The sequence below is a fragment of the Platalea leucorodia genome (assembly GCF_965183815.1).
Source record: "Platalea leucorodia genome assembly, chromosome: 4".
NCBI lineage: Eukaryota > Metazoa > Chordata > Aves > Pelecaniformes > Threskiornithidae > Platalea > Platalea leucorodia.
Window position 1 is genome coordinate 21,446,460 of NC_138826.1, and position 25,776 is coordinate 21,472,235.

A 25,776-nucleotide genomic window follows, 5' to 3' on the forward strand; every position below is an offset into this window, starting at 1 on the left:
GTTTGCAAGGCCTGGTTTCTTAATGTAATACACCCAAATGTGCTTTATCTCCTTCAGTATCAAAACCTAGAAGTTAACTCTTATCAGTTTGTTTGGGATCTTTGCTAGTTTTAAAACAATTAAAGATTTTGTATGTGCATAGTATAGTACCAAAAGAATACTACTTTGCAGTACATAACTCAGTCATCAAAACATATATTGCAATCCTCCCACATAAGTTGAGCAGGGCACTGAAACAACATAAAGCTGCCAGATTACCCTGTTCAATTAAATTAAATGTTAATGTTAACCATTAGGAAGCTGTCCATTTTCAATATTTAACTCTAAATTAAGTTAACTTTTAATTTAACTATGGGTTTAAGTAGGCATCAGCGCTAACAGGTGAGGATCCTGGAGAGCCCATGGTTCTCACTGTAAGTACATCCCTTGTACCTGCCTCCCTGCCAGGGGAGCTCCACCAGGAGCAACTCATCAGCAGGGATTGAGAAGAGTAACAATTTATGCAAATAGCCTTTTAATGACAACAGTACATATGGAAATGCAGATTGTCTTTTGACTCAGTTAGCCAACAGATTAACTTTTACCTTCTCCAAAAGCGTCATTCTCAGCTCAACGATCATGTATTTGTCTTTGGGGAAGACGTGACAGTTTTTTCTAAGAAAGTATATTTTTATTTATATTCTGCTGCAGAACACAATTCACGCTTCCTTAAGGAACAGGATTGTCACTAGCATGACAGCGTGCTCTAGAACAAAATCTATTTAACTCCAATAATAACCTAAGCAACATTTTAGTGGAAAGAATGTTTCACACTTTTGCAACTCAAAATTACTTAACGTTTAAGAGAAAAATGTAAACTGGGCAAGCTAAGTCAGAAAACTTGTGACTTCCATTGTATCCATTCTTTCTGTAAGGCAGCTGCGTCACTCAGACTACAGCTCTAGGTTCTTTTATCTAATGTCTCTTAACTGGCCAATGTAAACTCTTGGGGAAAAAAAAAGAAAGACAAACTTAAATATACGCTTTCTACCAAACTTTAGGAGTTAAAAAAAAAAAAACAAAAAAACTTTAAGCTTGCTCTACTCAACCTCTGACATCTAAATTACAGGAAAAGTAGCCAACCATGGTGGCCATTTGAAGGAATGTACATCCTCTCATGCTCACTAATGATCCAAACAGAAATAAAATCCACAGCCTTGCAAAAAAGATCTATTCTCAGTCCTTTGAGCTGGCTTCTTTCACTGTCAACACCAATATAAGTTATTCTTCTTGACTTTTATAAAGAACAAAAAAATCAACTCTCTATCGTTTACACACAACCTGAAGTCACTTTTTCCTAATGGTATGCAGTTGCCAGGGAAGTTTGCAGACTATATTAAGAATCCTGAAAAGCCAAGCAAGCCCCAGTTGTGTCAGTAACCTGAGGAGCCATGCCTCACAGCACCCAGAGACAGCTAACAAAGCCCCAAGCATCATGGCATCTCATGGGCCTTACTGGAGGACTAATCAATAGAGGGTTTAAAATACCTTCAGCAAATGGTGACCTCTGTGCACTGTGCCTGCCTGAGGTGGAAACACGAAGTAAGCTGAACTGATCACAGTGACAGCGGATGAATGAAATGGCAGCAGAATTGGGGCTGCTATAACAGAATTTCGGGAATGACATGTTACTTTCTTTGGTTTCCGAAAGGGTATTAGCTGTTTCATTCAGAAGATGCAGCGTACTTGATTGTATGTTTCCCTCAAATGGTGTGTCCTTTCCTCATTTTCTTGTAGAAGATACTGAGAGAAGAAGGGCCACAGAGTGAGTATAAAGAGGAGGGAAATGTATGGAAGCAGAAGGACAAAGTAAACAAATTTCCTTGGAATTTGTCATGGACCTCAAAGAATCTATGACGCTTCATGACAGTACTCTCTGCATTTTTGTCTCAAGTAGTAGCCTTTAAGATCCTTGTATCCTGAAAGGCTATATTGAATACACTTATTTAAACATTAAATTTAGGACACACATTTACTGATGAATTACAATATACATCCTCATCAGTAATAGAGTCAGATGAAGGTATATCAAGGTACATACCATGTATTAAGAAAATATATTTCCAGTTCTTCCGGGATGAAACTTAATCTACCAAACAAGTTATTTAAATTTTTAAACAAACAAGGCCCTCAATTTCTTCTCCTATTAAATGCAAACATTTCTAATGGGTTGAGTTGAATAAACAAATTGGTGTATCCAGAATCTGCATTTTGGTCACAAGGTTAATTTATAAAATTTCTACAGCTTGAAAAAAACATTAACATGTAAAATGTGGTGTGCCAAACAAAAAATAAAGCTATGCCAAAGAAAGACTGTATTTGCTGACCGTTTTCTTTGTATCCCATCCCTAGGATGACCTCTGGTGCTCTGTAGTAACGAGTCACTACATAAGGCGTCATCATAAAACTAGTTCCTGCAGTTCTGGCAAGTCCAAAGTCAAGAATCTTCAAAGTGCAGTCTGACTTTACTACTATATTACTGGGCTTTAAATCCTTTAAAAAGAAACATCATATATGACTGCTAAGACAAGCACAAAGTACTCTGTGGTTCACATTTTTAAAAGAGAATACTGCCAACATTAAACCCCACATATACAACTAGGTTATTGCTACAACTGCAGTTTCTTTTCCCCTTGCATTAATTCATGTGCATTCAGCAGACTACAGAATTAATTCCTTTATTGTGCTTGTAGATTTATATAGCAACTAAAGAAAGAAAATACAACCAGTGTTACAAGATATGTTAGCAATGTCTGAAATAAATTGAGGTTAGTAACAAATGTTAGCTCTGAGGAAAGGTCTAGAAACTGCTCACTGGAACAATGGTTATTACTACAATGCAGAACACAACATGACAATTGCTTAAATCATTTGATGCAATCATCATCTTGATACAAGAATTATTAAAATCATAACATGAATGTAAAAAAAGGCTTCTTTGCTAGTTGAGGCTGCATTACCTCTTCTAAACCAATGCAGATGTTTCTCTGAACAGGAAGGAAATCCCGATGCCCACACAGCTTTAGTTTCCCATTTAAGATTTGGTTTTATACTAATTTTGGTGACCAAACCCAAAAGGGCACCATTGAAAAACTGCCAGAAATTAACACAATCATTAAGTTGGAGTGGAAAATGCCCTGCTACAGCTTCAGATCATCTTAGTTAGAAACTCGGTAACTGTATTCTCTTCACTTTAACTCTAAAACCACATTGACAATAGTGGCTTTACAATATCTATTTATACAGACACTACACAGGCATACTCGGTCGTTAGCTTAGGAGGATCTTACACACATCTGAATGTCACAGAGCTAATACTACAAACAGAGTAATTTCAGAATAACTGCCATCATAAAATCATTCATAGCACACATGCCGACACAGATAAGGCTTGGATCCTTTCTGCCTACACTCTACTAAGATTAATGAGAGAAAAACCCGAGATGTGGCAGAGGACTCCAGCATTTGAGCTGCAGGCATTTGATAAGTAGCCTTATCTTTCACTGTTTCATGAAGACTTAGAAGTGGCTATCTGCAAGATATATGTAGTTTTCATTTGTACTTCTATGGCTTTCAGCAAACTCCTCAGAAAGCTAAGAAAGCTGCATTAAAGACAGCGGAAACCACAAAAAAGAGTTCCAGAACAATAGAATTTTAATAATAATTAAGCCTTGCATACTTACATATTCACACATGCACTTCCAAATCACACACACAAAGACCCTGCAGACAACTTTGGCTTAAAATATTCTCAAACACCAAGAATGAATTCAAGTATTATAAGGCATTCCAGCTATTTAATATGCATGTTTCAGATTCTGCTACAATCTTGTTTATTATCAGCTTTATTTTTGCACACTTCTATTATTTGGAGGATGTTTACTGCAGAGTCCCATGGGCACGCTCATAGTATTGACTATACTCATCCTCCCCAAAGCTGCAGGATCAACACTGAAAATGTGAAGAGATCTTTCCTTTGCAAGAGAAAAATCACTATGAGGACAAAAAGCAAACGTTTACAGAGTACTGCCCATCCTTAATTTCTGAACAGCATGTAGTTGCCACGAAGCCTAGGAACATGTTGTAATTTGGAATACAGAACTGTCCTTTAAAATGATGGAGGTGAGAGTTGACTTACACTGCATCCAAATTCGTGCAGAACCAATACCTCTTGTGTTTTCAATAAACAAGGACTCAAAAGCTCCTATAAGAGTGATCAAGTTAGTTAGGCTGTATAAATATATCCAGAACCTGTATCAGAAGATATCTCACCTAACCTTAAAAATGTAAAATGTCAGTGCCTAAAAATCAGAGATTATTCATGGATGTCTCCTCATTAACCAGACAGGGAAAGAGGGGTATCTCTGGAAGGTAATTGATGGCTTCCACGGCCTTTTCCCTTTCTAAAGAAAGATTTGCGTGAAGGGCTTCCATAATTAGGCACTTTTGTTAAATGCTCAAAATCAGGCAGAATACAATGTTTCAGAGCCTCCATGCAAGACTAATGAGACACTTTGTGTCCTTCAGCAAGCCAGTGAGGCACAACTCTGCAACACTGATCATTCATCCTCCTCAGATTGCAAAATGGAAATGAACGTGTACTTCTACGCTTGCCGGAAACTCCATCTCTGCAAAACGTTTTGAACACAGTAATGTTCATTTCCCAACATCTGTTAAAGCCGGTGTAAAGCTATAGTCAAATCTTTACCAAGATCAAATCTTAATCCACTGATGTGGAAGCTAAGTATGCCCCCTACGACTTTCAGGTGAAATTGTCTGAAACACTTAAGTGTTTGATCTCTGCCTTGTTCTGTGCCTCTAGTTTGCTATGAAAAAAACACTTATTTCTACGGAAGGTAGTATCCAGTGCTACAGGCACATAAACAGACTGCTGTAATTTCGGTCATTCAGCAAGCTTTGGAAAAGCTACTGTGATGCTGAGACTATCGCAACTGTGTTAGAAGCTGAAGAACTCCGTGTAAAACCATGTGAAACAACCAATACCAAAAAAAGCTTAAAGCTTTCGAGGACACCAAAGCAGTACACTAGATTCATAACCAGAATGCTCCATGGGCAGACTACGTTTAAGGAGTGACTAGTTTCAACAAAGCAATTAGCTTTAGACATTAAGGACAGCGATGTTGAAAGCCCCGAAGAGCGGTATAAAGAGTTACTCTTGCAGCCACATGGTCCATATGAAATATGTCCCTTTTCAAGCATGCCCTCCTGTCTCCTGAGGTTCTGTTTAACGTGTTCCACAGAGAAACAGGATTTTGATACCTTGAAGTATAGACCTTGAAGTATAAAGGCGTAATGCACACAGCAGGTAATGCAAATGTTTTGCCTGAATATATTTAATCTTCTAACAAAGTCTGAGAAGCATCTGTCAGCTGAAAATCTACCATGAAGCCATGCAAGTGAAATATATCTGCCCACATCCTTCAGAAGCATTCATGCATACGTGTTACTATTTACATAGCAATTGTATCTATAGTCTCTTTAGAATAGGTTATCCCTGTACTTCATGTTACTGCACAATATGAAGCATTTCAAAGAATTCACCTGTATTTACAGAGGCAGGAATTCTATCCTCAAAGCTGTCTTTACTCCTGCCCAGCAACTACCAAAGTAGTTACTTCTTTTCTATAAATGGATGAATGTTTACATTTATCTATGACTTCCACGGGCTCAATGGTTTGATGCCTGCTTTATAGGAGCAAACCGCCCTTGAAGCAAGTGAAGTTTCAGAAGCTCCCTCCTGCCTGCACTAAGATCCACAGAGACACACTCTTACTTTACCTACTCTAGCACGTCCACACAATAAGCAGTTTTCCAAAAATAAAAAAGGCCTAGGAAAACCCACAGCATCGAACTTGCATACCTAAGTACTGAAGAGACCAGAAAATGTGAAGCTGCTTACAAAACCATTATTTCAATCCCACAGGCGCATGCATTAGGACACAAAGGGCTGCATAATATCAGTCATATGCAGTATAATACCACAACTGTGGTAAGTGAAGTATCCTAGTTTTGCCTAGCATTCCTAGAATAATGCAAGAAGCCCACTGACCTGTCTCAACGCCCACATAGAGACCAAGAAGCACAGGGTGCAATGCCTGGTTGCAGGAGATGCTTCTGCCTACTTTCCCTTGCCCATCTCTTTCAAATACAGCAGTTCAGGGCAGACTACACAAGAGAAGGAAGCCTTCAACCTTCCCTCCCTGAGCTCCTCACTGGAATGAGGCAGCTGATGAGTACTAGAGATAGCTGAGCAAAAGGAAGCAGTGTTTGGCCATTTAAACCGTATTCTCTGTTCAAGTAATTATCCCAGTTCCCTTGAGGGAAAAACAGCATACTGAACAGGAGCGTCATACTGCCAGATCCAGTCTGCGGGCCATTCAACATCCTGGTCATGGTGAGCTGGACTACTGAAACGGACAAGCATCATAACATAGCAATTCTCGTGGCAGCACTCAGAATCACCATTCGTGATTTACTTTGTTGTGTATATCACCCGTGAGGAAGACTATGCAGTAATGACTGAAAGTATCACATGTGATTAAGTTATATCTTCTGTATCATTTAAAAAATGAAAACTTTTAAAACTCTGTCAAAAAATTACAATGAAAAATGTAGCACTATAGAAATACAAGCTTACAATTTCCCCAAATAGCAGAGATTATATTTGAAAAGTTACAGCTAGACAATCTCAAGCAATCTTTAACACTATGTACAAATATATATGAGATGGTCTACTTGAACACGCAACCTTAAATTCAGAATTTTTTGACTGGATTGCAACACACACGCCATTTAAAAAGCAGTAGTCAGTTTTGCCTGTGGGCAGTCTGAATGAATGCTTTGTGACACACAGGTGTATGACAGTTCCACTTACAGGTCTTTATCAATCACCTGTTTATCTGGAGACTTCAGGTATTTATTCATTACTCTGCTAGTAAAAGAGCAGAAATAAAATGGGCAGTTCTTTCAAAAGATGGGATTTCAGGTTTGGTTACCAAAACAATAAAGGCAGAGACACTTTCAGATATTCTTTCCTGCCATGACTACTAAAATAGATTATATAGAATTAGAGGAGGTAATGTAAATCACTGCACAAATCTTTATTTACTCTACGCATATTATTATCAAATCATTCAAAAGGTTCATTCCAGAATTACAGTGGAAGAAGGTAGGTGCGATGATTTCCTTTCAGCTTTCTGTCTCCCCCTGTGGGACAGGCTATGGATCACCCTTTGTGGTCCTATTTCCGATTTTTTTCTGTCTTTTAAGTACTCAAGGCAAAACCAGGTGCAATGCAAAATATAAAAAGTTACGTTCACTTACCCTATGTATAATTCCAGCTGAATGAAGATGTTTGATACCACACAGCATTTGATAAAGAAGATAGGACATTCGTTCATGGTCTAGCTCCATCTGAATCACTTGGCAGAGATTTGCATCCATGAGCTCCATCACTATGTAGCTTATGAAGCAAAAAAAAAAAAAGAATAATAGTCAGACAATACTGTCATTTTATTGTATTCTTTCCTTTGTTCATCTTTCTGCGTGAATATTTTTTAAATTAATTCTCAGCTTTAGTTCAAATCAGACTTACACGTCTTGAAATTCTTCCAGGGATTTTTGTGGTGTGAACACATTCAGTAGGCCGATTATCTGTAGGAAGGCGGAGAGGAAGTATAATTGCACCACAGCAATAGCAAAGTTGCAAAGTCAACATTTCAAAACCCAATACCCAATATTCTGATATGAACCTCCTGGTATACATCGAAGCTGAAGATGCTCAGTGGCTCAACCAAGCCTAACATGCTGTAATAGATGATAATGATTTTAGGAGGAGTATTTTTGCTCCACAAATCACATAATCTAAAGAAACACTGCGTGCATTAACAAGATGATACTCAAAGCTTAACACGTAAGGAAGTTAGTCAATCTTGCCCTGCCTCCTACTTACAGTTTGAAGAGAGCTGGTAAGATCTTTATCACATATGAGGAAAAATAAAATTAAAAGCTGACGAAGACTACCTAAGAGATATCACTCTGCCATTGACAGAGGTGAAGCAGAAAGTCCACCCAAAGAGAAAAACAGATTCTTGGAGCTGCTTTAGGATATTTCCCAGTTGCTAAGAATGGATGGGATGTGCAGAAACAGGTCAAGCTACTACTGCTTAAGAGTCAGGCAGGCTTGCAATAGTTTATCATCATACAAATTATGCTATTATGTGGATTCTCTGAAGGAAGTTTTACCTGTAAACTGCTTTAAAAAATATACAAAATTTTCCCCAGTAGCTAAAAGACAGAGTAAGTCTTATATGACTCTTTCCTCCCCTAGCAGCCAGGGGGAATTTTATCTTGCTGAAAGGGGATTAAGAGGGAAGGTGAGGAAGACGGCACATGGCTGTCTCTGAAGGAAGAAAATGGTCAATACCAGCCTGCTGTAGTCCAACTCTGATAAATTTATCACTTATTCTCTCCCCATTTCTGTGATCTCATCTGGTCCAGAGCTTCTTAAGCATCAGACAGTTCCTGTCGTCACAACATAAGATTCCCAACTCATTTGCACACCAGGAAAAAATTAAAAAAAAAAAAAAAAATAAATTATTACAGCCTTTTTTCCTCCTATTGGTCAAGCAGAAGCAACAGAAAAAGGATGAACTTACCACTCACAGTATTCTTATTTGCCAGTGAAATGTAGCAATGTAACACTGACTCCCTTCCTGAGTCTGAAGGGGATATTTACAGATATTAAAGGCAGGTATTAAAACTAGCCAGTAATAGCTCTTCTGAAAGATCCTCCTGTACTTACCATGGAGACACAGCCATGCAATGAAAATCTCTATAATCTACAGAGGATGCCACCCTCTGAAGTCACTTTCAAGACTTTTACAAAGAATAACCTTCTAGTTAATTCTTTAACATTTAAAGCAGGACACTGCACTTACATTTTTGTGATTAACACACTTCATAAGAACAAGCTCTCTGTAGGCTCTTTTAGCATGGGTTTGGTTCTGAAATGGTCGGCTTAACTTCTTTATTGCAACATTTCGTTCAAGGATGGCATCATAAGCTGCACTGTAATTAAAAATAACGTTATTATATCTCAGTGTCAAGGTCCTTTAAGCTGTGGCGATTGCCACCTTTTTCAGATACCTCGTATCATGTCTGCAGATAAACCAAATATCCTGTATTATTCAGCTTCAGGGAGTGTAATAGCAAAGTGCTCTTATATGCTGAGTGATTCAAAATTTAGAAATGTTTCCCAGCTTCATAGTACTAACACATGACAATCTCCAAAAAAAAAAATGCATGATCTCTGCTTCCTAAAATATCTTACTAAAGATACTGAGCTCTTGCCACTCACTGGCACTCAAGAACACACCACCTAAAAAAGATCCAAAACACTTCAAACATAAAAAGTGCATCAATCTTATGTAAAATCTTCACATTGAAAGGAAGGGAGGAGAGAGGAAAAGCAGGTTATAGAGAGGTCCCATGCTTTCACTTATGCAGTTGCACACTGAGAGCATCAATGTCAAGATAAAACAAACAAAAAACATTTTAGGAAAGCCTTAACATCTTGATGTCACTGGCTTTTATTTGGTAAAATGGAAGAATAGCATTTTGTTTGCAGACTAATGCCAAGATTGTCATATGATTCAGTGACACAGGCTGTTTAACTGACAAAGACTGTTACTGGGGACAACTCCCATAAGTATCATATTTCCATGACAGGAAGGCACGCATTTTGTTTCCTGTAAGAGGTAATACAACAGCTGACTACCATGCAGGCTCAGGAAATATTTATCAGTTACTAAGAAGGTCTCAGCAGGGAAAATACTGTTTTCTTGTCTCTTCTCAAAAACAGTACTCGAACCTAATGAAGAACATCTGCCAGTAAGGCTTGAATGTTTTTCTGTTGGGTTTTTTGTTTGTTTTTTACATCATCAAAACCTCTAGTCACTATTGAAGAAAGAAAAAATGGGAACAACATATACTGGTAACTTCCTTTGGTTTACATTTTCCACTATCTGGAATTTCCCCCACCTACTCCCAAGATAAGGAATATCTTACAAAAGAGTGGCAAAGAAGTGGCCAGGAAAGATTGCCAACACGGGACTCTTGTATCAGTATTTAAACTTCTGCAGCCCCACTACATAACGGTAGCCTTAGAGCCTTTAGGCCATCTGCTTAATATTCCTCCAAATAAAGCTGGATCAGTTTAAAAAACAAAACCAAAAACCACAAAACAACAAAAAAACCAACCCAAATCACAAGAATTACACCCTATCTCCTCCAGACATGGGCAAGATTTAACCACATGAGCACTCCAGTCCTCAGGGTAATCAGAGTGGTTTAACTAAAAAAGCTTCAGTTACCACTAGCAACAATTACAGAATGACACCAGAGTAATTGCACGGTCAGTTTTTGGACCTCAGCTCTGGGAAGGGCAATAAATTTGGAAAACAGGCAGTAACATATGACCGGGAATCAGAAGGACAGTGATAACATCTAAAGCTTTTGCAACCATTTCTGTAGAAACTAAACAGACTGTAGTCAAACAACTGTCTACATCCTCATTATATTAACACACATGCAAACAAAACTCTGATCAGTTTTTCTGCTGCTGCTACATACAGACCAAATAATCTTAAAGCCAGAAGTTACCAATTCAAAAACAATGCTTGCTAGAGTACTGGCCTTCAAGTTTTCATTTGCACTAAGCACACTGTTTTATTATTAACCCAGCTAAAACACAAATACGAATTAAAAACACACCCAGCTAAAACACGAATACGAATTAAAAACACACCCGTACAACACATTCTCTAAACACTGATCAAGACAAGATCAGGCAGTAGAGAGGTTACAGGGAAAAGTGCTTGAGAAGATGATGCTTTTCCCTACCTTTCTCTTCCTTAATGTTTCTTTTTGTATGTTTATGCCCCTGGTTAGCATCTTAAGAGCTACACTAAACTGGAGTCTGCAAGTTCCAGTGCTATCTACATCCTTCTCTTGAACATTCAAAAATCTCTCAAAAAGCTTAAACCAACACTTATCTTTGGGGTAATGTCACTGAGCAGGAAACAGTGCCTACAAGCAGCTAGTTGTCACCAATCTTAAATCAATCGGACACTCTTCAGTCCACACAGCAGAACTCTTATTCAAAGAATTATATTGTCAAGTCATGTTTTCCTGAACTCCATCAGGTATTTACATATTGCAATGACAGGCAGCATAACAAATGCTCACTAACTGGTATCAGGCACTAGTTAGATTTTGAAACTAAGTGAAACAGGCCCCTAACAAACCATTTCAAGAAGTAAATGCATTTACAAGCATCAGATATTATATGGAGAGTATTTTTGGCTTTTGTTTCACTGTAAGCAGTGTGGTTTAGGATTAGGATTAGTTTCTTTATCCAGGTTTTTTCCCCCCATTAATTTATGGGACTCAGCACAGCTGGCTGCATTTGCACAGAAGGGCATCAGTTTGGAAGCAGGCAAGGACATAGGTCAAAAAGCAACAGCAACAGTCCTTGCTGAGGAAGAACGGCTAACTGTTACTCTTGCCATTTTGCACATAAAAGGTAGTTCTCCACACGCCTACTCAGTAACATACAACAGTTAAAGGACTCAGAAAATTCTATCAAGAGAACCTAAAAGTACAATTAAATTTTAAAGAAGCCTTACCATACTATCCCTTGTGCTCCTGATCCTATTGGTTTTAAGTTTTGATACCGTTTCAATACGGTGAAAGTAGAGTCTCCAATTTCAACACTGTAGAAATTGTTGTCACGCTTGCTTCTGCTCATGACGGCAACTTAGTTAGATCACTTCATCCAAATTTTGCTTCTGACCTGTAAAGAAATAAAACTTGAAAAACTAAGATTTTACAACTGTATGTAATCCGACAAAAAGACAAAATTCTTTATAATATGCACAATACATTTCCCAAGTTAAGTCCTATATGCAAATGTATGTTACTTTTAATGTCTGCAAGAATGAGATTGCATGTGTCTGAAATGTTTTGTTTTTAGGAATGTTCCTAAGATAGGATTCTAGAAAGGCAGAAAAAAATAGAAAAACAGAAGTGAATCGTTGGTAGCAAAAAATCTTAGACGACAATGAACAGGAGAGCAAAAGGCAGGAAGCCACATGTCATGCACCGAGCTCCAAGAGTGCTGCCATTCTTCCACACATACACATGCAGCAAGCGAGCAGAGTTTGGACCAGATACTCTGCAGAGGTCTCTTCCAACATGAATTGTTGCATGACTCTCTAAATACAAGAGTGACAAAATGTCAAGTCTTCCAGACATTGCAATCATCAAAATACTCTTGGTCACAACTGCCAGGAAGACGTGTCACTGATGTGGAAATACACACAGTCCATCTAGGCCAGAAAAGGAAAACTGGCCTTGTCAGAGACAGCTGACATACTAGCTCCTATGAATAAAAGTAATAATCAGGGAGAGAGAGAACAAGAGTAAGAAAAAAAGGATGTATATGCCACCAACCTCCCCTCATATTAAAAAAAGACAACAGCTCAACGCACATGTACACAGGAGAAAAAAATAAAACTGCACGGTGGCTTTTACTGTATCATTTCATGTTTCTTTGATGTTAACTGTGCACTTTTTATTTTCTCTTTACGTGGGTTCTGGGTGTAGCTGTAGTAAATGTCTAGTAGTGCAAATTCCTGTTTGACTAGAAGAAGAAATTTCTTCAAGAGCTATAGCATGCCGTCTTCCTTTGTTACTAACTTAAGGAACATTTTCCCATATTATTATTCAACAGCCCCAAAGAGATTCTTAGCTTCCGTACGCCACGACGCTATACATTTGTTAAGTTTTAAACAAGTCTTGAAAATGTGGACAGTGCAAATGTGACCTCCACAAATAATCACAGATGTTGTACAAGTAGAATTCTTTTAAGAATCTGTAAACTTGCCAAATTCCATTTTCAACTAGCTAACCTGCATTCATTTCAGCTACATAGGTACAATAAAAAGCACTCTGAAGTTCTAAAAAGGAGATATTTTTAACTATTTGGTCTATTATAAATTAAAAATGCACTACCTTAATTGGCATTTATCTCAAAAGAAACATCTATTAAACAAGGCCCTTTTCCAAAATGCTGTCAAAAAACCTGAGTCTCTGTCACAAAGACTTAACTAAATACCAAAGGAGCTTTTATCAGTGTATTAGCAGTATTGTTAAAGGTTTCCTTCTCCAGTTGGTAGGGGAAGCATAACTGGACAAAAACTGTTGTCTAGCAGAAGAAAAACTGTATAGGAGCTGGGGATCCAGACTGTAAACAGTAGCTCTATGGGGTGGAGGTAGGCTTACTGGAGGGAGACAAAAAGCCTAATTTCTTAGCAATACACGACACCATCCCCAGCTCTTTCTTTCCTATCCCTTTTATCACTGCATCTTTGGACTCTGCCTCTTTCTCAACACTTCCTTCACAGATGTACTCACACAAAGTTTTGGAATAAAGGTGCCCAACAAATACATAATGACAAGAAAAACAACTGAATTAGGAGAGAGAAAATTTGTTGTGGAAGGTATGAAATCAGCCAAACAAATTTTTGAAAATGAGGAAACAAAGAATGAAGACAATCATTCACACAATCTTACATCTGTTCATCATCAGCTGAGAAAAAAAACTATTGAGTTTATTCACTAAAACTGTATTAAGACGTAGCAACATTGAACAGTGTAGGATTAGCCAGAACAGCTTAGTAGACAGAGCTCTGCTGTTTCGTATCGACATCAAGATAATGAAAGTTTAATACTTCACTTTGGATAATTCCTCGGAAACAAATGCAGGAAGGACTGCTCCTCTCCATCCAACGTTTTCAGACAAATGTTGACACCTTCCCATTTAAAGGTCAATATTTTGAATAGCCAAAGTCAAGTGTTTAATTGAATTTTCTTTCAATTTGTTAAACTTCATAGGATCAAAGGGTGAAACAAACCAAGTATAGTTTAAGAAAAGGATCTTGAGAGACAGTATTCTCTTAGAAAAAGATTCCTTTATATTAACAGATTTTACCATGTATACCATACATGGTATTATGGCCAAGCAAATTTTATTGCCTTAAAGCTTTGTCATTTGCCACTTCAATTTCATTACTATAAAATGTGCTTGGCAATACGTACTGGGAAACTTGTATTTACTAAGCATTTTATAATTAATAATAGTATTTAAGCATATAGCAGCACATAAAAGAAATCCTTGCTTATTATTACTAAGGTAAAAAAAAGAATACTGTGTGTGATCTTTCTGTAACAAAGCTTTCACTCCCTTCTGTGCATATCAGCTTTGCAGTCACCTAGGTACTGCCTATAACCAATCAGTCTAACCCTCTCTGCTCCAAAGATAAATGGGGGGCAGGGGAATCATTTGTATGCTAAGTCTAAGCTTCATAATTGTAAAGTCCACATCCTGGATTATTACATTAGCTATGCTGATCCTAAAAAAAAAATCAAGTTTGTGACAAGGTTTGGTACGTAAATTCTCTTTCACTTTAGCCAGTGACAGTATCATACACGGAGGAGATCACCAGGAGGCGTTACACTCTCAGGGTCCGTACCCCTGCACTCTGCAGGTGTTTCCCAAAGCAAAACTGCCAGGGAAGATGGGGAGTCTACCCACTGAGGGTACCCAGAGAGGGAAAAAGCACGAAGGATAGCTTTGCCTATAAATGAGCATTGGTGCCAAAGTATTTGGCCGATAGACAGCTTCAGTCAGGACTACAACATGCAGGAGGCCAGCAGGGCACAGCCCACCATCTCACTCATTCTAGGCTGAGTCTCCCCTTCTGCAACAATCTTTGGTTTTGCCACTTCCAGTCTCTGCCATGGAGAAAAACAGGCTTATCTAAAGAAGATATGTCTAATTAGGATTTTTCAAGCCTCAGAGTAAGTACAAGATGGTTTTACTCCCCAAGCTTGAAATCAGTTAGAGCCTAAGTTCCTTTTCATTGACCTGCCTAAATAGAGAAAGGAAGCATCTATAACATCTACTTCAACAATCAAAAAATATTGACATTCAAAAATTCAAATATTTTAAATCTATTTAAGTAGCTATTCAAAAATTTTTAAAATATAAACTACTCCAAAATAGATTCCTAAAGGAAAATATTGTAGATAAAATGCCCTGAATTGTGATACAGTGTAAGAGTTACAGTTGCGGGGGGCAGGGGCAGAAATCTGCTAAACTTTCTAGTCCCAAGAATTATTACATTCCTATCTTAATTCCACACAAATTACAAACTCCTGCTGTCACCGGTTTAATTATAATTGGTTACTTAAAAAAGAATGAGCTAAGCGTTCAAGGGACATGATTCAGTGAAAGTCAGATATAATTAAATGTGTCTCTACACTATTGAAGAATTCACCAACTGATGACAGTCATGACACTTAGAACTTAAAATTAAAAAAAAACAAAACAAACCCAACAACAAAACCAAACAAAAAAAACAATTAGTAAAGAATAAAGAACTTAAATGGAAAAAACATAACATTCTACAAAAGCACTATCAAATTATGGTTTCAAAGGCTTTCCCTGCTACTGAAACTCTTTCTAAAATGTTGTTAAAAAGCACACTGCACATTGCATCTGAATAATACTGAACAGCCTACAATGCACTGTATCTTTCTACTGACAGCTGAAAAACCTCAGTCTTCTAGTTGCCAGTGTATCTATTTAACTCTTTACAAATAAATAACAACAAAGTTTCAGTGAATGCTTCCCCCTTAGTCATGAAACTTGTTAAGTAACTCTTCCTTATAACAGATGTTCTTGTAATAGCCATGGGTTTTCTTTAACAGATCTGATCTGCCTGGATCATGCCTCAAACACCCCACTGCATCACTAGCCTTGCAAGACTGTGAAGACTGAATGTTTCCCAGACCACTATTTGGCAAGATTTCCAAGTCCTTGGAAATGAGTAAAGAGCAAGACTGAGGAGATGGGTTTTGCAGTGCAAAGATTGTTTTTGCAGGAACTATTTACAGGAGGAAGCGAGTAAAACCAAACAGCCCTGCTCTTACACTCAACAAACCCAAACTTCTTCTGCACGTTCAGTGAGGCACTATTTCAGGGAAGGGACCGCTTCCTGAAAAAAAAAGTTTGAAGAACTCCTGAGAAACTTCAAGTCAGGGTGTAATGCACAAGTGAAAGCAGTCAAAACACAGAAGAAAAACAAATACTCAGATACAACTGGGAAGTTTTTGTGCTTCAATATACACTTGCATACAGCAGATCTGGAGCACCACTCTAAATTTAATGTTATATCTTTTGAAGACTAATATATGTAGCATCTTGTATCCCAATGTGCACCAAAAAAAAAGAGTCTACTTTGGATTAAGATATTCTTGTTTACCATTACTCAGAATATTGACAGTCAGCACAGTTCAAAACATGAGAAAGATGAAGATACTAAACAGATTAGCTGAACACATACATTAGTCTGTTGCCCAATTGACTTAGAAACAAGCATGAAAAATCTTCATGTAGCTAAACATATGCTCGAGCACATGCAACCAGAATCATAGTAGTTGGCTCCTTTCCATTACCCATGAGGTTTGTTCCCATAAGCTTCACGCGAGATTGAATAATAGGCTTATAATAATGGCTGAAGCATAGAAAGAATTCAAAGCACCGCAGACCAACAGATAGCACAGAAAAATTATGTCAATTAAACAGTGACAGCAAGAGAGAAGAGCGAAGAAATGAGGAAAAAGGGAGAGGCATCCTGGAGTGAGGAAGGAGAAGTATCTCCACTTGTATCTAAATTATCATTCCTTTTTCTGCAGCCCTATGTTCATCAAAAATTATCAGACTCTACTGTGTTAGCAAGAGGTATAGTCTATCTCTTCATTTTAAATGCATGCTCTTCTAGCATAAAACTGACTTACTCAGCTTGAGAACAAATTGAGTCAATTCTCAGAAAAGCCATTTCTTGCGCATTTTGTATGGTGAGCTATTGTGGGATGTAAATAAGCCAATCGGATGTAACGCACTCAGATCAGCATAGATGACAGAGGTCTCAGAACATACATACGCTTTCCCCTCGCCTCCAACCCTCCGGTATTTCATCCGGCTATTACAGCTTCCTCAGCCTGAACCAGCCCTGACATCCATCTCCTCTGTGCCCCTCGCCTCAAAATCTCTTACCACTTCTACACAGTTTTGTCTATCAACCATGGAAAGTGTAGGCCTCTCATTTTATAAGCAAGTTTACTTCCACTCAATGCTATGCTCCCACTCAGCTCAGAACCCATTGTGCTCCCTGTCTCTTCACCTCTCACGAAAGCATCCTCAGAAGTGCCTAGTATTGCCCAGCTCTGTAAATACAGCTCCCAGAAGAAAGCCAAAGACTTCATTTTCTCCTATCTGCTAATTTACTGGCGAGTAGTCTTATGAAGTCTAGCTTCAAAGATCCACAACACCAAAAGTCTTAGTCTTTAAATATTAAACCAAGTCTAAATTCAGAAACTGTCAGACTTTCAAGATTCTTGCACAATGTATGCCTGCAATGTCTTTCATTAAAACATGATTAAGCTATATCAGATAAACTCGCCTGCCTGAAATTTGACATTTTGTTCCATTTTCTAGCAATTTTGCAGAAGCATATGTGGGAGGAAAGGCAGGATGCAGATTCTAGATTTCTATTATTAATGAGGAAACTAATAATACATTTGTCCCATTAACTGTCAACTTGCCAGAACACTGTCAACTGTCAGCAGGGGAAGAATCCCGCAGAACACTTCAATTTCCTCTCACATCAACTATTGTGCTTTTCCTTGAAAACACCTTGCCCAAGCAAATTTCAATACATGGCAACCTTTTAGTGGCAGCCCACAATTACTCAGGATAAGGATACACCAAAACTGAACCCTAAGATAGTACGGTGTGGTTTGGCATATTAATTTACTAATTCTTCAGATTGCCATAAGTAGTATTTACCCAAGGAAGCACAACAAAAATGTTGGAAATGGAAATAACATTATATCCATTCAGTGAAAGTCCCCTAGGGGACCCACAAGGCTGTGCATAAGTCTTAGTCTGATTCCACTAAAAGCAACTAGAATCCAATAGTCCTGCAGGAGACTTAAGATGGTCAACAATTTCGACTCATCATTTCTTTTATATAGCCTGATAAAGTTTAAGTTGTAAAAGCATGAACATGGCTGCATTGAACTTGTAGCTCTTTGAAAAGACAAGTAGCATTTATCTATGGAAGTAGAGTATTATTGCCAACCTTCAGAAGGATGGAAATTTATAAAAATGTTTCATTTCCAATCTCCTTCTCCACAAGTGAATAATACTGACAATGAAGATCGACCAAATTTCTTCACCCAGCTTTAAAATAAGCATATTTAAAACAACAGTAAGATTTTAGAATAAAAGAAACCATGTATAGCAATGTTTATATAAAATATGTGAACATCTGCCATTTACTTCTGTTTAAAGAAAGGCACGTACCTTAGCATTTCTCAAGACTTCTGTATAAACTTGCTGACTTCAAGATATCCAGAAGATAATATAATGCTCTATTTTAATACTAATATCAAACTTTGTCTCTAATACAGAAAGCATTCAGTTTATTAATCAAGATACAGGACAATGTATGGGCAGTATACGTTAAAATATTTGTCCAGTACAGCCTAAATACATTGGAGAAACAGAGGATTTGAGGATAGAGAGGTGGGGTGGGAAAGAGAGGAGCTAATCCTTTGCTCACAGAGCTTTCACTTAAAAAGTCATACTGCAGGTGCATTAAAAACCTTAGAAATGGCCAGATGGACTTAGACATAGATAAAACAAAAAACTCTCAATGCAAAATTATATAAACAATAGCAATATATTTGGTAAACTTGCCTTTGCAGAGTGTGCAAATTGATTTCTTTAGAAGCCAGAGAGAGATGACTTGATGTTCATTCCAGACCCCGTTTTATTTAATGCTTTTTATGCCTATGATCTATACCACTGGACAGTGCTAGAAAGGGGCCTCCAAAGTAACAGAGCTTCAACTCTAAACAGCACACTCCCAAACTGTAAATGAACTTAATGCGTTCAAGCTAGAGCTGGCACCAGCGTGGCTCAGTCGAGGTTTATGGGTATGCAGAGTGTGTGGTACAGACATGGTTATCAGACCTGTACCCACTATATCATTATGGCTGGATTTGGGCAATCTCGCATTTTGCTTTTAAGATCAATCCAGGCTCATCTGCACCAGGACTCCAAGAAGTTTAGCTGAAACAGCAGGCAATTACAAGAACTCGCCCAGCTCACATCGGCCCTAAGTGCTGTACGCCTGAGTTAACCAGAGCAAGTTTATGTATCCACAATTAGAATTTAATTGGAAAACCGTGTGCTTTCAACTAGACATCTGAGTATTTACCTTCAGTGCAGCACTACCGTCAAATAATATTTTCTTGGCTATCACACCTGCTAGCCTTCACATCAACTAGATACCAAGTCTGTGCTTTTTAAATCAGAGATCACTTTAAAAACAACACGTAATTATGCATAATGTTACTTCTCTCACGGAGTGACCTGAATGCATGCATTCCAGGCATACAGAGGAACAGAAATGGAGCAGGTTTTTTATAAGAAAGGATCTCTCAGTTTACATAAGAGCACAAAATACTTTATGACCTCTTCTGCACTTTTCCCTCACTAGAGATAGTAACAATTAACAGGAAAGCTTCAAAGGTTGCATTGCAAACTGACAAAAAGCATACATTTGAGAGATGTCTCTTCTTTTCAGACACAGAAATGGAATCCAAGAGATAATTTTCCCACTAGGGACGTGGAAATAGAACTAGCTAGAATACTGCCATCTTAAAGGGTGGAGAAACATATGCTCTGTACAGCTAAGTCTCTAAGACTGCTCGTTAATTGCTGTTTTATACTTTACTAGACAACATAAAATGAAAATCCAGGATTCATTCCATGCTATAGAGCACAATACCTTACCCTGAGTATCCTTTCATGTAAGAAATTACATGTATTCACTTTGTTCCTACTGCAGTGAAGAAGTACAGCTGAGAAGATATTTTCATAACCTAACACCTTGAAATGTAATAAAATATAAGAAATGAGAAAAATCATAGAAGGGAACAACCATCATTAGTTACAAGTTTTGCATGGAATCAGACGTGGTTTTCATGTTCGTGGTTTCTAAAGCAACTCTTTCCTAAGATCAAGCATAAATGGGCTTAGTCTTAGAAGAAAATTAGGATGCTAAGCCAGCAAACAGTCTTTGGGACTAAGACATGTCTTAGGTACAACACAAATACCAACTAAGACAGCGATCTACCTACACATGCTGAAGACAGGGGTCTCCTGGACAAAACTGTTTTACAATTAAGGAAGGAGATTACTACAGTAGCTGCTCAGAAGCAGGGTGACAAAAGATGAAGATCATCACAGTTAAAGAGATGCAGAAATGGAAAAAGGCAATTTTAAAATAGAACAACTGCATACATTAATTAACACATTAATTAGTAATATAATCAACATTTTAATGACAAGCTACGTACCAATGATGATTCGATAACTACATTTAGAAGGGGATCTAACACTATTGAAATGAATATTCTGTAGGAATTTGTGGTTGACCTAGAGAAAGCCAACACTATTTCAAGTATACGCTAGATTGCTACTGAAAGCAAAACAAATGCACAGTATATATAAAGCTCTTGCATTAATGAATTTTATTTAATTTATTTGTGAAAATACAGTTCACACATAGCTGATTTGTATGCATCATGTGTTTGTGAATGCTTGTCTAATTTTCAGCTGTCACATTTAAAGGCTTCTGGACATCTGCTAAATGGATATTGCAAATAGACCCCAGCTTTCAGATACTTAATAAAACAAATGCTTCAAAGGCTCAGATTTAGGAAATGAAAGAACAAAAGCATTCTGTTTCTTAAAGGTAACTTCATAACTCATTCAGTTATTCACAAAAGTAATCACAGTTTTAATAATGTTTTCTTTTTCCATACTGCCCTTGAAACTGAAAGTTATATTTCACAATACTTCCAGCTCTGTTAAATGCTAATGTAGCTAAGGAATTTGGAAAAAGGAGTTAACATTAGCTGGGTGAACACTGCAGCAAGATATTACTAGACCATTACAAATGCTAAAGATGTCTGAAAAACCTGGAGCTTATTCTAAAATGAAATATTCTAATTGTTGATTACAAGATTAATTTTCTTAACATTTTGCATAGCTTTCAAATTACGCCTTCACAAATCAGATGGTTTTAAGTTGAACAACTTCCACACGATTGCCTAAACTACTCCTAATGTTGACATGTCTCTAATGAGGCCTCCAGCTTGTGTGTAATTGATATGGAAGTGCCTCGCACATCATCTAATGTATGTCTGCATTATAGAAGTCCTCTGTTTGGCTTACGCCACTCACAAGAGGAGTGGCATAGCACAAAATTCTAAGTCTACAGCTTGATCTCAGGAGCTATTTTCCACAGGTAACTATTAAACAAAACCACAAACACACTGGAGTGATTCTTATATACCACAGGTCTGAAGTGCAGAGCAGGTACATTTCTTAAAGTAACAGTACATTTTAACGTATCTTTTGGCCACCAGAAAGTCAAACTTCAATAGTTACAGATCCAGTAAAGCAAAAGTGGACACCAGATCGCAGTGTTCATCCAGAAGAGAAGCACTGAGGCAGGAGAAACCTGCATAAACACAACAAGGGCACATTTAGATTTCTATGTTATGACTTGCCTACTGCTTTCAAGTTCAAACAGAGAAGGGTAAGCCACTTCAGTTTGCCTGAAGACAAGAGATTTAAGATGCATTTGATTTTTTTAAACCTTAGGACTGTTATGTTTTCTTTTCTAGTACTCATTTTTTACAGAAAATTCAAAGCAGATTTCTTGATTTTGAAGAGCCTGTTGAATATTTAACAATAGATGGCTTTCTCCACTGAAGACGATAATTTCAGAAAAGATGACAGGTTTGGTATAGAAAAATAAATATGGCTTTAAAGCAAAAAAATCTTTGAGTATGCAATAGGAAAATGAAACTTCAGAGAATATAATACGGGCTGTTGGTACCAATGAATTACCTCAGTGATTCAGCAAACATCATTGCCAGATTGATCAATCTCTTGGGAAGACTTAGAGCCCTCTCTGTTAAACTAACTCTGTTCTCGGTATATTTTACAGGAAACAACTATGCAGAGTCCTAAATTAACAATGCATGAAAACCATTAATACTAACGTAATCTTTCCAGTGATTTAATGTTGCAGTTTACAGGTTCATATAGTGGCTCTAACCTCATGCTCCAGCTGGATCACATGATGACTTTTTCTAGTCATCTAGAAAACTAGACACAGTTTTCTTCATATATTTCTGTCATCTCATCTGAATATTAACACAGTAACTGTAATCTGAGGAATCTACTAAGAAGGGGAGGATATGCAGAGAAATAAGCCACCCCCTTCTCCACTCCAGCAGCCTTTTCTCGGCCAATATTCATCTTATTACAGTTTCCATAAAAAGATCACCTAATTGAATGCAATTGCAATGAACTGAACTTAATTTTGCATTCCAAAAATCACTTGGACTTGGAGCCCCAGTCAGTATCAATGAGCTGTCTACCACTTAAACTGCACAGACTCGCAGAACAGCACCCACACACCATACTGAATTCCAAGTCAAACCTGCACAGTGACCCTCTCCCGTCTATAGAAAAGTGAAATAAAGAAATTAGTAAAATTAAAATGAACATTGGGTTTACTGTTAAATACAAATCAATCTGTATATGGGACGGTTGGAAGCACAAGAGGCTCTAAGCAAAGGAGGAAGCATGTCTTCCCTTTGACAAGGAAGATCAACAAACTACATTGCTTGGAAACTCATGATAAAATCCAACTTCTTGTTCTAAGTTCTTAACCTGGTAAATAAAAAGTCTATACTTATTTCTTTATCAGTTGTCAATAAAAATTCCCTTAGTAAAATCTAAAATTCTGCTAAATTCAATACTTCTTATTATCTACAAAAGACCATTCCAAGGACTTGCTATCACTTCTTGAAGGAGGCACTCACAAAAGTCTGATAATCTGATTTTAATCTCCACAACTGATGTCTTTCCCCAGATCGCAGTTCTGGTTGGAACAGACAAGTAATCCTGTTACCTCGCATACAGGGAGCTTTCTTACAACCATCATCTCCAGACTTAAGTATAAAAGAAGCATAAGGGTCCTCGAGAATCGTGACTACCCAGATTAGTAGTCCCAGATTATTGGCCGGAGAGCAGCCTCGTGGAGAGGGATCTGGGGGTTCTGGTTGACGGCAAGTTGAACATGAGCCAACGGTGTGCCCTGGCAGCTAAGAGGGCCAACTGTGTCCTGGGGTGCATCAAGCACTGTATTGCTAGCCAGTCAAGGGAGGTGATTGTCCCGCTCTACTCTGCACTGGTACAGCCTCATCTTGAGTCCTGCATGTGGTTTTGGGTGCCACAGTACAAAAAGGACACGAAGCTGTTAGAGAGTGTCCAGAGGAGAGCCATGAAGATGGGGAAGGGTTTAGAGGGGAAGCCATATGAGGAGTGGATGAAGTCACCTGGTCTGTTCAACCTAGAGAAGAGGAGACTGAGGGGAGACCTCATCCTGGTCTACAGCTTCCTCACAAGGGAAGGAGAAGGGGCAGGCACTGATCTCTTCTCCCTGGCGACCAATGATAGGACCCAAGGGAATGGCAGGAAGATATGCCAGGGGAGGTTTAGGTTGGATATTAGGAAAAGGTTCTTCACCCAGAGCGTGGTGGAGCACTGGAACAGGCTCCTCCCGAGAGGCAGTCACGGCGCCAAGCCTCACAACATTCAGGAAGGATTTGGACAACGCCCTCAGACATATGGTGTGAATTTTGGGGTTGTCCTATGCAGGGACAGGAGTTGGACTCGATGATCGTTGTGGGTCCCTTCCAACTCAGGACATTCTATGATTCTAGCAGTGACTGAAGGTGGGAACTCAAATGCAGAAAACTAAGCATTTTTAAGACTGAACATGCTTAAGTACACACGGTCACTTCAGTGTTTACAGAGAACCTTTTGCAGATGAGGTACTCTCAGGTGCTCTAAACCAGGCCACCTTCTTGCAACACACACATCCCTCCAGTCTTTGGGTTGGTTCTGCTCTCTAGTCCCATACTTCTCTCCACAGACGTAACAGTACGCCCTATCCACTCCTTATTTCCTTTTCCACCTCAAAAATACTTGCATCCTATACTCCGGCAAGTCCAGCTTTGGGGCCAACCTCCCCCATTTCCAGCTTCCAGCGGAGGCTTTCCTGTGCTTCCTCACAGCAGAGGCAGTTCCTTGAATCCTCACAAACTCCAGACCTTGCGTTTCACACTTAGGCAAGAAACTGCATCTCCCCTATAGCTCTTTAAAAATGTAAAGGCAGCCTGGACTACCCTGGAAAAAGGAATCTTTCTAACTGCCAGTTACGACTGTGGATTATGGAAGAGAAACTGCAGTTCTAAAAATCAGAAACAAAGCACGAGTTTTTCCAGATCCTGAATCAAAGCAGAAATATATATTTAAAATTTACAAAGGATAATATGAAGACAAAAAGAACAACAGAGAGGAGCCTGAATTAGTCGAGGAAGAATTTGGGGTTTTTTCCCCCCATCTGTAAAACGCACAGTGAGGAAGAGGAAGGAGACCAGAATCCAAGCACACCGAGGATGAACTAATCTTCTAGGGGGACACCAGGGCTATCTCCAGAGCTGCTGATAAATGCTAGTCAACTTCTCAATAATTCAGAGTTCTTCAGCAGAGACCCAGGCACAGCACTCTATTTTTAACTCTTGCAAAAACAGGTGAACTTTTATCTTTACTGCTATTATAGTAGAATTTGATGAGCAGGAAAGGAGAAAACTTCTTCATAGAAACACAACCAGCAACTTTTTTTTTTTTTTTTTAAATTACTTTTACTGAGCTTCCTGCAATTTAAATCTTTCCAAGCCTAATATTTACACATTTTATGAACTGTAATGCCCAAGCCAGACATTGTGTTATCCATTGAACAAAAATAACTCTAGTGTGTTATGGAAGGGGGTAGAATGCTTCCATAAAATTTCACACCTACTGAAATTCAGCTTCCAGCTTAGGGACAAGCTAGAAGTTATTAAAAGAAAAAATATATAAATAAGGATAGAAAATGCATATTTCATTTTTCATCTTAATTAAACTGATCTGCTCCTTCTTCTAGTTACTTCAGTTAATGAATGACCCCCAGGGAGGGGCCGTGACAGCAGCTGCAGCACCAGGGCAGAGTGCAGGTAAGCAGCCTGACCTACAAGCACCACTAGCACTTGGGAGCTTCCTTGTTGGCTTTGGAGGGAGGGAAGGCAGAGGAGAGTTACTACTGGCAGCCAGTCAAGGATTTCTCCAGGGAAGAGGAACATACTTATTTCCCAAGCAGAGCTCTTCAGTAGCAGCTGCTGGCAAACGCAGCCCCTTGAGTTTTCCCTTTTCGTGCTGTTGCTTGTCCTCTCTTGAACAAGGCAATTTCACTGAGGCTGAGGACACATTCTGCAGTGTCACTGAAGCTAGGACCCCCTAGAGATTATATCTGCAGGGTTAGTCATACAGGCAGGAACTTGAAGCTGGCATGTTCTCTAGCACTGCTCCTGTCAGACTTATCTGATCAATACCAT

General features: G+C 38.4%; 1 protein-coding gene across 2 annotated transcripts in view; it reads right to left on the bottom strand.

Annotated features, from left to right (window-relative positions):
- MAPK8 (mitogen-activated protein kinase 8) overlaps positions 1–21,780 on the bottom strand; it is a 28,552-nt gene extending 6,772 nt beyond the window's left edge. Inside the window, exons 1-6 of one of the 2 annotated variants that reach the window (XM_082308697.1) lie at positions 21,665–21,780; positions 11,748–11,914; positions 9,000–9,129; positions 7,655–7,713; positions 7,384–7,522; positions 2,297–2,532 (exon numbers count right to left, since the gene is read on the bottom strand). In XM_082308697.1, coding sequence (XP_082164823.1) covers positions 2,297–2,532; positions 7,384–7,522; positions 7,655–7,713; positions 9,000–9,129; positions 11,748–11,869 — 686 coding nt within the window. In that variant the 5' untranslated portion in view covers positions 11,870–11,914; positions 21,665–21,780. Of the gene's footprint in view, positions 1–2,243; positions 2,533–7,383; positions 7,523–7,654; positions 7,714–8,999; positions 9,130–11,747; positions 11,915–16,116; positions 16,183–21,664 lie in introns of those variants that run through there. The other variant, XM_082308696.1, reaches the window with a different exon arrangement.
- Positions 21,781–25,776: the final 3,996 nt, after the last annotated feature.